Source organism: Aedes albopictus, chromosome 1, assembly GCF_035046485.1.
Source record: "Aedes albopictus strain Foshan chromosome 1, AalbF5, whole genome shotgun sequence".
NCBI lineage: Eukaryota > Metazoa > Arthropoda > Insecta > Diptera > Culicidae > Aedes > Aedes albopictus.
In genome coordinates this window covers 322142575-322160223 of record NC_085136.1, presented here as the reverse complement: position 1 = coordinate 322160223, position 17649 = coordinate 322142575, and the positions used below count along the sequence as shown (strand labels likewise).

The window sequence follows — 17649 nt, the reverse complement described above, 5'->3', positions numbered from 1 at the left end:
TTCGATCACATAACCTAATTTAAAGCTTTTTTGACCACTAGGGCACTGCGTGAGCGATTCCAATTGAAAGCTGTACATACACATAGTACAGCACCTAAATATATTCTTTTCTAATTGTATTTTATTTTTTATCTGTATTAACGAGATTTTTAGCCCTAGGCAGTTCATCTCGGGACCCACGTATTACTTCCCTTCCGAAGGAAGAACCCACATTTTGTGAGTTTGTCGGAAGTGGGATTCGATCCCAGGTCCTCGGCGTGATAGTCTAGTGTTCAGACCATCCAACCAGATCCGCTCCATTTTCTAATTGTACTACATCGAACTGGTTGCCGTTGCGCTGCTTTCGCTTTCTACCCTATCATGGTAGAATGATGAGCACGAGAATGTTGATGTGTGGCTGTTGGTTGTTCCTGTTTCCAGTCCGATTGGGGGTCCATTATGGGTTGCCGTTCGCCGATGTCCAAATATCCGGGTTTATTTGAGCCAAAGGCTCAGAAGAGGGTCAGTATCAGCTGCTCTCAGAGGGAAAGAGGAACTGACGAAAGTGCCGGGGCTGAGATCGAACCCATGACCATCTGCTTATTTATTTATTTTTTATTTATTTAACTACGTCTTCAGTAGGTACTGTACAGACTGATACTTATAACTAAATTAACGTAAATAATCACCAAGATATAACAATTACTACTATTTACGATTTACAAAGCATACATGAATGAAACACTATAATGCAGACGCACATACATAATACATATAATTCAAAACGTACAGCAGCTCAATTCTACTCGAAAAATTTCAGAAAACAGCAATTCATTCATATTTTTTTCAATTTAATTACAACATACGTTTATTTTTCATTGAATAGAAATCGGCCTTAGCTTTTGACTGGCTTCCATGTATTCCTGTGTCGCTCAAAAAACTCGCGGAACATAATTCCAGAAGGCCATGAGTCCGCTTGTAGCGCAGCTTTCCTGTATCGATCATTAATCACCACTTTGAACGATACATATTCGAGAGTGCGTTCCGATTGCCAAAGCGGTATAAGTTTTTTGACTAATATCGGACTATTGGGATTCACGTTCAACGATTCCACTACCAAATCGTTTATCTCCTTTTCAGTCACTTGTGCGTGTATGTTCGTGAGGAACAAAGAGAAGGTACCCGAATCGTTTCCAAGGGACGATACATTCGATAGTTGAAATTGAGACACCTCGTTAGAGCATTTGCTTTTATCATTTTTGCAACCCGCATGCAGCACTGTTTGGACGGGCGTGGAATGGTGCGGCGGTGAATCAATCCCATGATCAGAAGATTTTACGTGATGACTGACAGATGAAATCATTTCCATCACCTTAGCTAGTCGAGTTGTGATGTCGGTTAACTCGGTAGCGATGGGTCGAGAGGCACTATCATTGACTTCATGCGCGATGGATTGTTCTTTGCGCTGGCTTTCGCGAAGGTTGAAGAGACATTCGTCGCACATCCATATAATGTTTTTGTCGATACAGTAAACACTTGCTTCTGGAACACCAACACAAGCTGCGTGGAAGGTTCTGTAGCACTTTCCTTCACATACAACGAAAAGATCGGTTTTGCAGTCCACTGTGTGCAAACATTTTTGGCAAGACATTATTGTTCGGCAAAATCACAAATCGGTTACCAACAATGGAGTAGAATGGACAGTTGAAAACTTTCAGGTCGAATATTGACTTGTATTACGTTCCAGATTGTTACCAGCTCTCACAATTAATACAGTACATCACATAAATAACTGTAATCACGAACGGTAGCGAATTTTGACAACAGAATAACAGAATTAATCGACAATTTTCAACGAACTGCAGATGCACGTCAGTACGAACGACGAGACGAGACGTTACAACGTAATGCTATTTTAAATGCTTATGAAGCAAACGTGTAGCCATTACGCCACGGGCCCCGGCTATGGGACATAACAGCCCCCTAATTTCACTAAGCAATAAGAACCATATGGAGCACTAGGAACAAGCTCAGTTGAATCAATACTAGTGGAAGCCAAAGTGCTACCCCTTAGTATACAAATAAAACTGAACACCATAGTCAAAGCATCTATATAAATTGAACTCCATGATCACAACAATCTAGGAAAACCCCTAGTAGAGCGAGCCAACCAGTTAGCGGCCGAAATAACAGGCGAAGCGTTACCAAAGCTAGCAAAGAAAGAAACCCCACTAAGCAGAAAATGGTACAAACCAAAAGTCAAAGTCAAAGAGCAACACAAAACAGGTGGAGAAAAAGGCACAAAATATGAATCAGTACCAGCGCAAGATACCATCAGCTGGTACAAAACAAGAACAGTATGGTCCCAGGAATACCACTGGGTAAGAAAATCCGATACCTTCCTCAAAAGGACCATACAAAATAAACTAACACGGAAAGGTAAAAAAGTGTAACAGAACAAAGAATCTTGTGAGGGTTGGAGGCAAAACATATTCCACAAATGAAAAGAAAATCGTGTTAAGTACTGTTCCTTTGAATTCCACTAAGAATTTGCATCCTTTGACAGATACGTATTTCGACCTCAACTGTAAGGTCGTCTTCAGTGTCTTGTACTTGACTCGATTTGATTTTCTTTTTACCCCAGGTAACCACTAAGCATTTGGATAAGCCGTAGAGCAGACCGTATTAAGCATTTGAACTGCTTGTTGCCCTAAATGAGCAGTTCGAATGCATAGCTGCCTTGAATTAGCATAAGCTGTGCTGCTCAAAAGCTTTTGGCTGTTAATTAGCACTTCAACTGCTTGAGGTGTTTTCGCTTGAAAGCATTTAATATGCTTTTTATTTGCTCTTCAAATGCTAAGAGCAAAGAGTATGGAAGATATGTTACGTGTTTGATAACGCATGTTGTCTCTTTCTTACATAGTCTATACCTCTGTTGACATATTTGTACATCTGAGTTCCTTATCCGTTTCCCTAGGTTTTTCCCGTACTCATCCAAAAGCTCCACAGAAAACATTGCTGCAGCTGGTTCAGATTAATAACACGGCAATCGAACAATTACCATGTATCATTGTCGAAAAGTATGTACCGAATCGGTGAATGCTTTGGCGGGTCATAAAATTATGCGGAAGAGGGAATCATATGCTAGATCGAAGAGAGAATGAAAATGCTTTGTACACAGAAAACAAGTTTTGGGTGATGGAACTGAAGCTGCTTCCGAATTATTTTTTTTATATTGGGGGTTGAATCAGCGCACGCCATCGGAACAGCTGTGGCATATTAAAACATGCAAAAAAGCACTATCAAATATCAGCTGGAGTGTGCAAGGACGAGGAAGCGCAGTTGCGTCCGTAACAAGAAGAGCGAGGAGCGGACGTAAATCTATTTTTGATTTGTTTTGCTCGACGAGGCGTTACGCTTCTTTGACATTTTGATACGACGTTCCTGAAGGTGCTGCAGTCAGGCAGCCCGTTATTTTGCCAAAACCTGCTGTGAGGTAGCACTAGGCCAATTAGAATTAAATGACTTGTCGTACGGACTACTATAATGCTGGAGTAATGCTATTTTAAATGCTTCCTGGTTACTTGGGACTTACAGATATTCCCCTAACAAGCCAAGGTTCATCATCATCATATTCCACTGTTAATGGCAGCTATGGAACCCATCCATAACCGTCCTACCGACCGAACTAAAGCATTAATTGAATTGTGGGAAACATACGACAGTGATCCCTGATCACCGGGGTGATGACCGAACTAAGATTTTGGAAAACCTCGGTAATTCCTATCCAACTTCAACTTAGTGCTGATGGTCGAGCTGCGCTCTACCCTTGGCTCATCCCAAACTATACATCATTAACTATGTACCCACCAAGAACCGCTGAAGAAGTGCAGCCTTATCATTCGCGCAGAATTTCGAGGCAACGTTTCCGAACAAAGGCGAGCTCGATGTGGCTCTTCTAGAGGACTAGTGTAGTACAGTAAAAGCAGCTAAATAAGATGTAGGTATGTACTTCGCAAAAACTCATTTTGGTTGACTGCAGATGATCAGTTTTGCTCTGGGATAGTATCGTCTGGGAGGTCTGGTGGAATCTCCACATCGCCATCCGTACCATGAACCAACTCCCACGGGGCTCATGCCAACCAAATCCTCTGCAAACTGAGCTTGGTGATGATGATTATTTGGTCAAAGAACTTGCTGATTTCGAACTGCACAGGTCACTTGATCGGAACTTTATATTGGTTCACGACGAAACTCATATCGTTGCGAATTCCAGGTAACACGTAGAGTTTTCATGGCTCTTACAGCCGTCACTAAGAATGACCTCATCCCGATCAGCTTCAGGGAGGCGGCGTAGTACGCCAACATAGTTGGACCTCCGATTATGGACAGGGAACTCAGCGGATTGCAGTATTCCAATGAGCTGAGTCTGGGATTCGATAGGTTCAGCTTTTGTATCGCTCCGGTGATGTAGGTATGTTAACCGCGGTCGGGAAGTAATCCGCCTCATCATTGCTAACTTGCAACAACCCAGTTAAACTGAAACTGAGCACTCTGAAGATCGGACAAGTCGTCTTACAACTGTGTACTTTCCATTTTGAGCAGTTGCCAAGCAACATGCCCATTTGGCCGGACGAATTGAACTCGAGCTCGCCCAGAAGCACAGAAGTCGGAATTTTAGAATTATCGAAAATTACTCTTGTAACCTTAGGGAGCACAAAGCATTCGGTCATCGCGAAGAAGACAGTGCACCTGGATTCGACTGCCGTTGTCGACTTTTCTCGAGCACAAGTCCTGGCTGCACAAACTCCCGTAAATGGCGCAAGCGTTAGAGCCCTTTGCATCGCCCGTAAGTCACCCATGTGTTTCGCATTAAAACTCTCACCAAGGAATTCAAATCCAGAAGTACAGGACAGGCTAACTTCTTCGGCAGCTCCAGCTTCTTTGCGAAGACCTTCACTGCCGTGAATCGCAAGTCAGTCCCATCTGCATTTTGGTCAAAAATGAGTTAATGACCGTTTTCTATATTTCTTGGGATGATCTTTCAGCTGCGTATATAAAAATACATAGTTTGTTCAGTAAAATTTAAAAAACAACACCAAGTCAGATTGTCCCATAATGAAATGTAATCGCAAGTCAGTCCCATTACGAACTTGTGTACCCACCAGTACAAAACTTAACACTGTTTTAGCCAGTTTTATATTTTTCGCTGTTAGGTTTTCACGTTTGAAATAATGTGTGAAAGTTTCATGATGATCGCAGAAGTTTTCAATTCATGGCGATTTTTTTAAGTTTCACATAGAAATCGAATTTGAAAACTTCAGAGTCCATTTTCTCAATGCCTACTTTTTGCAGATGGGACTGACTTGCGATTCACGGCAGTTCAGCAGAGCTAGCGTTATCTCGATGAATCATCGAATCATCGAAGCAGGTTGTTGTTGATCATGGTGACCTTCCAGGGGTCTTGTTTCATGATCTCTCCTTGAGCAGTAGAAAGCCTAGTAAGAAGGAACTGTGAGAATGTGCGGTTAACGTAAAACTAGATTGTGCTGCAATACCAGTTACAATGACATCACGAGGTAAGCAGAAGGGAATTGAACACCTTCGCCAACCGGACGCTCGTGGAAAAGGATCGTTCCATGATTAAAGACAGCGGTATTGGGAAGGGGAACTGGGGTCCTGCGTTCCAGACTGCAAAGTTCCTGGTGAATCATAGCCCTGCCAGTGCGATCGATCAACGGGGACACCTATGAAGTTCTGGAAGGTCGTCTACCTCATATTCGTAGTCTTCGCGCACGTTGGTTCACGTGCTCATCCTTAACGATGAGGGACGATAGCGAAGAATACTGCGAAGCTTAACCCTCTAATACCCAAATTTTTGATTTTGATCTAAATATCATTTTTCATCATCTAAAATCGATTAAAACATGTTTTGGACGATGATTCTTTTTAATTCTCAATTTTGTGAATTTCGGTTTTTGATTTTTCTAATTTTTATTTTTGAACATCCCCACACTTTTTTATTTTTCCTGGAAGCCTATTTTTGATACGGATCTTTTGAGACGAAAACATTTTGAGATTTCATGTCTATTGTTAAAATATTATTATCTTAATTTTTTTTGATGGAAAATTTTATTTTCCGTGTAATTTTAAGGAAAACCATTTTAAAGTGTATTCGACCCCCTTAAATTGTTAAACTTTGATAGAATGATTTGGGAAAATTTTAAAATATGTTAATTGTATCGACTTAATACAAAATAAATAATGACTTCTGAAAGGTGACTAAAACATCAATTTTTCAATGATTTTTTTAAAATGTAAATATGCTTTAAACGACACTAAAAACCATTTTGAGATATACAGAATAGTCCTAAATATCAGCCAAAAATATAAAAATTTTGATTGTCCACGAAACAAAAACTACAAAAATGCTCAAACTATACCCCGTCTAAAGGCGGGATTGGGTATTAGAGTGTTAAGCTAAAGATGAGAACGTTGCCGATTCCGGTCAAAAGAAGAAAGTTTCGAGAGCAGATTCGGATGAAAGGTCTAAAGAGGACAGCTTTGGCAGTTGTGTCGACGGAATGATTTGGGTTCTGGGTCATTTGGCCGAACGTTATTTAGCCGGAAGGGTCGTTTGGCCGATTGCCATTCGGCCGAATGCCGTTTGGGCGAAACATGAATGATGAACTTAAGCGATAACTCGAAAGAACAGGCTATGATTCAAAGAAGGAAAAATCTTAAATAAATTTTGACAGTTTCAACGACACCTGAATATCAAAACTAGAAAGTATAGCCCATGATTAATAGAAGAAAATACTTCTGATGATCACATTGGCAGTTACAATGTCAAAACTTCCTCTGAATTGTATTGATCATGATTCGGTCACTGTAGGGCACGAAATGGGCCTTGAGGGCCTTAGAGGTAATCATACCATCTACCAGAGTTGTTGCAACACACGTAAGCTGGGAACAGCTTTTATAGTGATGGTCGACATGCAGAGGCGCGTGATCGATTGGTGACCGATCGACGAAAGAATGTGCAGGCTGAGGATCAAGGGCCGATTCTTCAACATTAGCATAATAAACGTGCACAGCCCTCACTCCGGAAGCACTGATGATGACAAAGACGCATTTTACGCGCAGCTCGAACGCGAGTACGATCGCTGCCCAAACCACGACGTCAAAATCATCATAGGGGATCTAAACGCTCAGGTAGGCCAGGAGGAGGAATTCAGACCGACAATTGGAAAGTTCAGCGCCCACCAGCTGACGAACGAAAATGGCCTACGCCTCATCGACTTCACCGCCTCCAAGAACATGGCCATTCGTAGCACCTTTTTCCAGCACAGCCTCCCGTATCGTTACACCTGGAGATCACCACAACAAACGGAATCGCAAATCGACCACGTTCTTTTTGATGGACGGCACTTCTCCGACATTATCGACGTCAGGACCTATCGTGGCGCCAACATCGACTCCGACCACTATCTGGTGATGGTCAAATTGCGCCCAAAACTCTCTGTCATCAGCAATGTACGGTACCGGCGACCGCCACGATACAACCTAGAGCGACTGAAGCAACCGGATGTCGCCTCATCATACGCACAGAATCTCGAAGCCGCTTTGCCAGACGAGGGTGAGCTCGATGAGACCCCTCTAAAGGACTGCTGGAGTACAGTGAAAGAAGCCATCGACGACGCAGCCGAGAGCACCATCGGATACGTGAAACGGAATCGACGGAACGAATGGTTCGACGAAGAGTGACAAACGGTTTTGGAGGAGAAGAACGCAGCGCGGGCGGTAATGCTGCAGCAAGGGACCCGACAGAACGTGGAACGTTACAAACAGAAGCGGGAACAGCAGACCCGCCTCTTTCGGGAGAAAAAGCGCCGCCTGGAAGAAGCGGAGTGTGAACAAATGGAACTGCTGTGCCGTTATCAAGAAACACGCAACTTTTACCAGAAGCTCAACGCATCCCGCAACGGCTTCGTGCCGTGAGCCGAAATATGCAGGGATAAAGACGGAGGCCTCTTGACGTAGGTACGAGAGCCCACGGCAACGGAGGAAACGACGACGCCAGTGCAGCGGAGGACGGAAATGAACCAACTGCCACGCTGAAGGAAGTTAAGGATGCCATTCACCAGCTCAAAACCAACAAAGCAACTGGTAAGGATGGTATCGCAGCTGAACTCATCAAGATGAGCCCAGAAAAGTTGGTCACCTGTCTGCATCAGCTGATAGTCAGGATCTGGGAAACCGAACAGCTACCGGAGGAGTGGAAGGAAGGGGTAATCTGCCCCATTCACAAGAAAGGCGACCATTTGGAATGTGAGAACTGAGCGATCACCATTTTGAATGCTGCCTAAATCATTCGTCGTCTGTCACCTTAAACGAATGAGTTCATGGGATGTTATCAAGCCGGCTTTATCGACGGCTGGTCGACAACGGACCAGATCTTCACCGTACGGCAAATCCACCAGAAATGCTGTGAATAACATGTCCCAACGCATCACCTGATTATCGACTTCAAAGCGGCATACGGCAGTATCGACCGCACAGAGCTGTCAAAATCATAGACGAAAACGGCTTTCCTGGAAAGCTCACTAGACTGATTAAAGCAATGATGGACGGTGTGCAAAACTGCGTAAGGGTTTCGGGTGAACTATCCAATTCCGTCACATCTCGCCTGTAACTGCGACATGGTGACGGACTCTACCCTTCAACATCACTTTGGAAGGTTGTGATGCGACGAGCTGGGCTCAACATCCACTTCCACTTCCACGGTCAATTTGTGTGATTTGCGGACAATGCAATGTGGACATTATCGCCAGAACATTTGAAACGGTGGCAGAGCTGTACACCTGTCTGAAACGCGAAGTAGCAATAGTCGGACTGGTGGTGAATACCCCTTAAACAAAGTACATGCTGGTAGGCGGAACCGAACACGACCGGATCCGTCTGGGTAGTAATGTGACGATAGACGAGGATGCATTCGAGGTGGTTGAGGAATTTGTCTACCTGGGATCCTTACTGACGGCTGACAGCAACGTGAGTCGTGAAATTTGAAGGTGGCGGAGAAGGATGAACCACGAGCTCGCTGCACTTTATGGCAAACCCAGCATCCAGACGGTGGCCAAAGCTGGAAGGATACGGTGGGCAGGGCATGTTGCAGGAATGCCGGATAACAATCCTGCAAAGCTGGTGTTCGCTACTGATCCGGTTGGCACAAGAAGGCTTGGAGCGCAGACGGAGAGCAAGATGGGCGCACCAGGTGGAGCGTTTGCTGACGTGCATTGGGCGCGACCTAGGATGGAGATCGGCAGCCACAAACCGAGTACTGTGGCGTACTATTGCTGATTATGTTTTGTTTTAAATGTGATTTTGAGCAATTGAATGTATATGTATATGTAAGGACGTTCTTATAGACGCACTCAACTAATGGAAAATGAGTCGAATTTGTCTAAATATTAGATATGTGTTCTAAACACAGTTCTAAACCTCTGCAAATGAAATCAATAACCTAATGCTCTCTTTCTCTTTATTTTCCAGATGTAACTCTACGCCCACAGTGTTAAACCTCTATTCAATCGTTAAACATGCAAAAAGTGTCCAGTCGTAAGTGTCCAACCAAAGAACCGGGCGAAAATGAATCACCAGCCCCGGTAGAATCGCGGTGGTGAATCCAGTGGTATTAGTGTGCAAGAAAAAGCAGAGAAATCATTGTCCCCAAAACGCCTATTACTCATGTTCTCCGAGTGGTAGTAGTGCGAGTGAAAGTAGTGTGAGAACCCCCCGCGTCGCGCGCCATCACATTGCCAATTAGAGCATGTCCTCTTACCGTTCGTCGCCGACGTCGTCGTCGGATCACTTCCGGATGATGGCACCATCGAAGCGAATTCGATCCCAACGCCACCGCCACAACGATGGCGACGACGACAACGACCAGCATCGAATGTTACGTCGTCGTTGGCGCCAGCAGCGACCACTACCATCATCCGGGTCCTGGCCGTCATCGTTAAAAGCCAATCCATCAACCGTCGACGTCGTCGAGGACGAGGACGACGGCGGCGTCGGCGGCGTCGCGATGGATTCGGGCAATGAGCTCCACCTCCAGCTCCTCCTCAGTAGTGCTAATCGTAGTGTTGCGGGCGCGGGTGAAAGTGGGGTCAGTGGGAAGATGTATCGATTTCAGAAGCGGTTGGACTTGCAGCAGCAGCATCACAAGTGCAAGTCCTACCGGAGAACGTTCGGGTCCGCCTGGTGGGGGTCGTCCTGGTGGGATGAAGTGTCGTCAATCGGTGGCCATGACGGTGGTGGTCATTCATCAGCAGCGGTGATAGGCCGTAGCAGTCGAAGCAGAAGCAACAGCAAAAGCAGCGGTGACAGTGAAGAGATTGAAGGCCGTCGATGGAGGTGGAGTGCAGGAGGTTGGGTGAGGTGGTGGGGAAGTGGACGCGGTGGTTGTGGACGATCGAATGTCTTCCTGGTGGTGGTTCTGTTCCTGCTGGCGGGATTCTGCACTCGGAGTGGATGCGACGACACCGATCAGTTTCAAAAGAGCAGTGAGTATCTCTCTATACCATCATGCCTATGCCTTAGTTTTTATGTGGGTGGATTTTTTTTTTTGGGAAATGCGTTAGAAGATGGGAAAATGAACTTTCGTTCAGTTTTCAATGAGTCCAGTGGGGATAATTTGTCAGAGAAGGATTTGTGGATGGAGGTTGCAGTTTAAAAGCTGCAATAAAATGGAACAAAATTTACAGGTCTGCTGGGAAGGTCAATTACGCATAAATTGAAGGGAAACTTGTTGTTTCTCGAAGATAGATAAGAAAATTACAAAATTTGGATTATCTTTGTAGATACTTGGACTCCTTCATGGTTTTAGTTGTTTTATTCCGCAGAGCTTACAGTAGAGCTCCATCGTACAGTGGGAAAAATCGACCCAAAAAACGGATCTTTTAACGCCGCTGGTTTCGGTACGTGAAGTTGACCAATTCTGACGTAAAAAAATACGAAAAATCGATTGGTGCTAAATTCATTCACCGCACGGCACGGGAAGTGGTCCATTTTGCCCCATTTTGCCCCATTTTGCCCTTTTTTCATACAAGAAGAGAGTCAAAATGTACTTTCAAACAACAAGCACGACTGTAGATCATTGAAAATAGCTGCAGGTATAATTAGAGATTCAAAGCAATCATAAAAATACATTAAAGATCCTTTCAAATGCTTATTTTGCCCCCTTTGCCCCCACAACTGCTGGAAATTCACACTTTTACCTAATTATGAATGGAATTTTAATGTTACTGATTTGAAGTTGATATTTTTGGCATAAACAAAAAGTGCTAAATCTTTTATCACCAGAATCATCTTCGGGAGTTGTCCAATTTGCCCCATTTTGCCCTATTTTCATAGAAAAAGGAGATTGAAAACGTATTTATAAGAAACAGATACTGCTAAGGAACGTTAAAATTAGTTTTTGGTGCAATTGGCAGCTAACAGTAATCATACTTAAAAAAAGAAGAAGAAAGATCTTTTCCCTATTTTACCCTTCATGCCCCAAAAACTGCTGGATGATAGCATTTTTTGTATTATTTGTAACATCACTCTACATCATGGTTGCAACATGAAGTCATTTTTGATACATATAAAAACAGTTTATCGATTAGCTTTAGAATCACGGGAGGGTACAAACAGCTGTCCATTTTACCCCAATTCGCCCTGATTTTTTGTCGTCTCATGAATAAATTGATTTCTCGTGTTTGCTTATGTCCGAATTAATCGACTTCTGGTACTGAAACCAATGCACACTGGGCCACGAGCGGGATCTAGCAAGTAAAAACCTCTAGCACTTTGGGAGTGCATTTTTTTGAGTTGGTGTCTTCGGAGACTTGTGTTTATTTTGCCTGTTCTTTAATGTGGTGATGAAAGTTAGTTGGTAATTTTGCCGCTGCGTGGCGCTGCGATACTAACATTTTTGTCTTACGTCCTAGAGGTTTCCCGTCTTCTGCAAAGTTGTAGAGCGTGCAAAAATAAGTTAAGTCGCCGAAGACACCGAAGTTGTGTGACTTCAAATAACGAAGTTATATTAAAAATAGTAAAATTCAACTGAAATTAACGTTTTTATTGTTATTTTTAATGTTATTAGCAGATGTATCACTTTTAACGCCTCACACGTGTCAATCAAAGTAGCCTGCATCTGATGATACCAACTTTACAATTCTTCGGTGCATTTATAATGGTGTTTTTAGCAAAATAGTAAAAATTACTATGATTTTTACTAGCAGATTTATTAAAAAGTTGCAAAATTCGGCAAAATTTGATAAATGCTTCAAAATGCACCACTCAAGATCTACCAGATCTGAAAATTTATCGAAGGTATAATTTGGTGTTTTTGAGATATCTGGATTGAAATAATCAGTGTATTTTCAAGCAGTTACAACTATTTATTTATCCATATACTATTTCAAAAGCAGTTGAAACGCTTCTGGAAATTGTAACTTTTCATTAGTTTTGTAATTCTTATGGAGGGTCATCACCGGATCAGAGGTCAACAACAGACGATTGAATACGTTCGTTATATTCGCCAGACTGTTGAACTGGCGAGAATGGTGTTCACGAAACTTTCTGACCTATTTGTTCTGTCTTTCTTGTGCTTCTTCAGACAGAAGGCCAATCGGAGCTTCGCAATGGCTAATAATCGTTGATCCATGAACTAGGATTCTGTCCACCGAGAGTGATAGAGGGTAAAAGTCGTAGAGATGAACAAACAGCTGCCTTGTTTCTTCTGCATAAACCTCAAATTTGTTGACGTCGATTTCCAACTTTGACGATAATGCGCAAAGGATTGAAGCGAATCGATGAATGATTTCCTTGTCAATGCCAGTTATTCTGGCCGTTGTAAATAGTATCGATTGTTGTTTGATATAGCTATGATACTCACAGGGTAAAACCATAATAAAATTATGCGTTCAATCGAACATTCAACATTTAATATTTCAGCACGATCGATTCAACAAATGTATGCGAAAAAAAGTTTACCATTCTTAGTAATCAGAGCTTTAGAACAACATAAAACTCTTAATTTAAAAGTGATCTGTGGACATCCAAAGGCAAAATCATTGAGGAATTTAGAATTGCTTCTCTTTCAAAATTATTTAGGTATAAAATCAATATTTTTTTTTATTCTTAATCACTTAACCTAATTTACAGCTCTTTTGTCCACTTGGGCACTACGTGAGCGATTCCAATTGGACGCTGCACTTACACTTTTTTGTACAGCGCCTACATGTATTCTATTCTAATTCAACTGTATCGAACTGGTGCCTTGTGCTGCTTCAACTTTTCTACCCTGTCCACGGTAGAATGATGAGCACGATGATGTTGCTGGTTGGCTGCTGTTCCTTTTCCAGTCCAATTGGGGGTCGTCCATTATGAGTTGCGGCTCGCCGATATCCAAATTCCGGGTCCGTTAGAGCTATATGCTCCGAAGAGGGTCAGGTGCCAGCTGCTCTCGGGGGGAAGAGCAACTGACGAAAAATTGCAAGTGCCGGGGCTGGGTTCGAACCCATGACCATCCGCTTATGAAGCGAACGTGTGGACCACTGCGCCACGGGCCCCGACCAAAAAAATCAATATTATAAAACAAGATATCTCGAAAACACCAAATTATACCTCCGTCAAATTTTCCGATCTGGTAGATCTTGAGTGGTACATTTTGAAGCATTCATCAAATTTTGCCGAAATTTGCAACTTAAAAAAAAACTACTAGTCAAAATCATAGTAATTTTTACTATTTTGCTAAAAATACCATTATAAATGCACCGAAGAATTGTAAAGTTGGTATCATCAGATGCAGGCTACTTCGATTGAAACGTGTGAGGCGTGAAAAGTGATACATAAGCCAATAACATTAAAAATAGTAATAAAATAGTTATTTATACAACGAGTTGCAAAATGATGATTTTTACAGCACGAGTCGTACATTTATCCAACCGCTTGCCGAGTTGGATAAATACGAAGAGTGCTGTAAAAATCGAGTTTTGCAACGAGTTGCATACAACATTTTTTGCAATGACCAAAATTAGTTACTAGAATATGATCATTTCCGTCAGTACCATCATGTTTCGCGGTAGTGCAATGAGACCGACCACGTGCTTCAACATACTAGACTTGAAGTTTGGATCAAGCAAGCTGTGCTATAACCAACTATAACCGTCACAGTTTTGAAAGCTCTTACCGTGAAAACGGTGGCAACCAAGGTGGAAACTCAAATTGTTGATCAAACAATTGCATTATGGCTCATAATGCAACCGAAATGAGTTGCATTATGAACCATAATACAACTGTTTGATAAAGTGCGAAAAAGTAGGCCGTTTCGGTGCCAAAACGGCAAGTGTAAAATAAGAATTTATAGTGCCGAGTTGCAAAAACGTTAATTTCAGTTGAATTTTACTATTTTTAATATAACTTTGTTATTTGAAGTCACACAACTTTGGTGTCTTCGGCGACTTTACCTATTTTTGCACGCTCTACAACTTTGCAGAAGACGGGAAACCTCTAGGATGTAAGACAAAAAAGTTAGTATCGCAGCGCCACCTATGCGGCAAAATTACCAACTAACTTTCATCACCACATTAAAGTACAGGCAAAATAAACACAAGTCTCCGAAGACACCAACTCAAAAAAATGCACTCCCAAAGTGCTAGAAGTTTTTACTTGCTAGATCCCGCTCGTGGCCCAGTGTGCAATGCTATCAAAAGGACAATTATAATATATGACTTTTTTCGAATTCTTGCTATTGGTGGGGAACTGAGGGCATAATAAGCATTAATCTTAATCTTAATATGTGGCAAATATGCTCAGAATTGATTAAATGTAGCATCTTTATTATATACATATTGGTACTTTAAGATGGCCTATTTAATCAGTTTTGTTTATATTTGGCACATTTTATAAAGTGCTTATTATACCCTCATTCCCCATGAGAAGCTAAAATTCTAGAAAAAGTCGTAAATATGACTGTATTTTCGATAACATCGGTTTCAGCACCAATGAAAATAAGGGAAATTAATTTATTAATTTAATTATTTTATTTATTAGCTTATAATTCATTACATAAAAAAGCAGGGCGAATTGGGTTAAAATAGACAGTTGTTTGTACTATTCCGAGAATGATTCTAGTATTAATCGATAAACCGCATTCGTATATTTCAAAAATGATATGTTTTACAATCAGTGACATTGCAAAACCATACAAAATATGTTATTATCCAGCAGGTTTTGGGGCATGTAGGGTAAAATAGGGAAAAGATCTTTCATATACGCGCATAATTACAGTTAGCTGCCAATTGCACCTAAAACTAATGTTAACGTTCCTTAGCAGTATCTGTTTCTTATAAATACATTTTAAATCTCCTTCTATGAAAATAGGGCAAAATGGGGCAAATTGGACAACCCCCGAAGATGATTCTGGTGATAATAGATTTATCGCTTTTTGTTTATGCCAAAAAAACAACTTCAAATCAGTAACATTAAAAATATATTCATAATTAGGTAAAAGCGTGAATTTCCGGCAGTTGTGGATGCATATGGGGCAAAATAAGCATTTGAAAGGATCTTTATTGTATTTTTATGATTGCTATGAACCACTAATTATATCTGCAGCTATTTTCAACGATCTACAGTCGTGCTTGTTGTTTGAAAGTACATTTTGATTCTCTTTTTGTATGATTTCTCGTATTTTTTTACGTCAGAAATGGTCAACTCCACGTACCGAAACCAGCGGCGTTAAAAGATCCGTTTTTTGGGTCGATTTTTCCCACTGTGCATCGCTTGGGTTTGGGCGATCTTCGATCAGTTCCCAATAGCTTTTAGGATTCTCAGGTCTGCTTCCACCGCTGACAATACGTTTACAGACTCGTTTCCTTGTTGTAGTCATAATTATGTCTTTCGACATTTGAACTATGTGACCAGCCCACTGAAGTCTGCCGTATTTTATGCGTTCCACAGTATTTGCTCTTTCGTACACCTGATGTAACTTGTCGGTTGAAGTCGAAGGTAAACAATTATGCTATGTTCACACTACACTCTATATCAAGTAATATGATGAAATTCATCTATCTATATCAAGAAAGGTGTTCACACTACATTGAAATGATATACCTTGACGTTTATGTAGCCGAAATAAAAAAAAAAAATAACAACTTTGCGCGGACAGAAAATGTTCATTTATTCTATACATAGGGTCTGGGACCATTTGGGCAGGAACACCTATTTTGGGCACTTGCTGCTATAACTCAGCCAATTTTGATCCGATTGACTTGATTTTTGAAACACGATCAGGAAAGCGCAGTATCGAGCTGTGTTCAAAAATTCAAGTCAATCGGTTTGAAATTGACTTAGTTATAGCAGCAAGTGTCCAAAATAGGTGCGCCTGCCCAAATGGTCCCAGACCCTACGATTTCAAATAAATAACAAGGCAAATCAATGTTTCCATGGAATTTCTTATCAGATTCCTCAAGAAACTATGAAAAGATATTCTGAACTGCAGATACAAAACCCAAGTGAATGTTGGAGGTAATCTAGAAGAAACTCTGACGGCATCCTGAGAAACTTTGGTGAGCATTCCGTATAGAACCTGAATGCATTTCTGGGAATTCCTGCTAGAAAAAATACATGGATCCTTAGGAAGCAAATTAAACATTATTTCAGAAAAGTTTTAAAAAGATTTTGGAGAAAATTGTGGTAGTTATTGTTTCATTTGAATGCTTGTAGGCTTTCCGGCAAATTTCGACGAAAATGCTTAAACATTCTCGTATTTTCGTCTTATCTGTTTGGATTCCACCAGAAGTTTCTTATGTATTTCCTCTAGGAGTCTCAAATTCCTTCAAAAGTTGCTTCTGAGATTCTCTCAGTTTTTGTGATTCTTTAGAGCGTGCTTTCTAAGATTCTTCCAGAAGTTCCTTCTGGGACTCCTCCAATTGTTTCTTTAGGTATTTATACACGAGTTACTTTAAAAAATCTTCCAGGAGTTATTCATAGGATTTCTCCAGGAACTCAGTCAGGGTGTCCTCCTAGAGTTCTCCCAGAATTCCTTCTGTGATACATCTAAGAATTTATTCTGAAATTCCACCCGGAGTTCCCAAAGTATTTCCAAAAGTTGTTTTGGTATACTTTTGAGAATTTATCACGAATTTCCACAGAAATTCCTCCAAAAGCTTCCCGAGAATTTCCTCAGCTCAACGGAAAGTCCTCCTGGAATTCCCCGAGAATAAATCTGGGAACTATTCAGGCATTCCTGCAGAAGTTTACAGGCAATTCCTTCAGAAGGTCCCGAGAAGTTTTGTTGGAGTTCCCAGGAAATTTCTCTAGGACTTCACTGGGAGTTCATCTAAGAGTTCCACATGAATTCCACCAGGAGTCGCCGATAATCCCTCAATGGCCTCCCCATGAATAGTAGTGGGAAGCTCCCCATTAATTACTGCTACATTTGTGGAAGAATCCTTTCAGAATTTCCATGAAAATAAATACGTAAACTATGCAAAAATTCCCTCCAGGATTTCCATGAAATTTTCTTCAGGAGATCACCAAGAAGTACTCCAGCAATAAGACTTGATTCTTTCCTTTTTTTTTGTTTATATTAACATGTATTTTAACTTAATTGCTAAT

At 41.5% G+C, this 17649-nt stretch overlaps 1 protein-coding gene across 4 annotated transcripts in view; it reads left to right on the top strand.

Moving 5' to 3' along the window:
• Window positions 1-17649, top strand: part of LOC109406630 (uncharacterized) — a 688592-nt gene that overhangs the window by 278539 nt on the left and 392404 nt on the right. For all 4 annotated transcript variants that reach the window (XM_062847228.1, XM_062847227.1, XM_062847225.1 and 1 more), the window contains one exon: window positions 9532-10544. In XM_062847228.1, the coding sequence (XP_062703212.1) occupies window positions 9809-10544 (736 nt within the window). In that variant the 5' untranslated portion in view covers window positions 9532-9808. The remainder of the gene's footprint in view (window positions 1-9531; window positions 10545-17649) is intronic.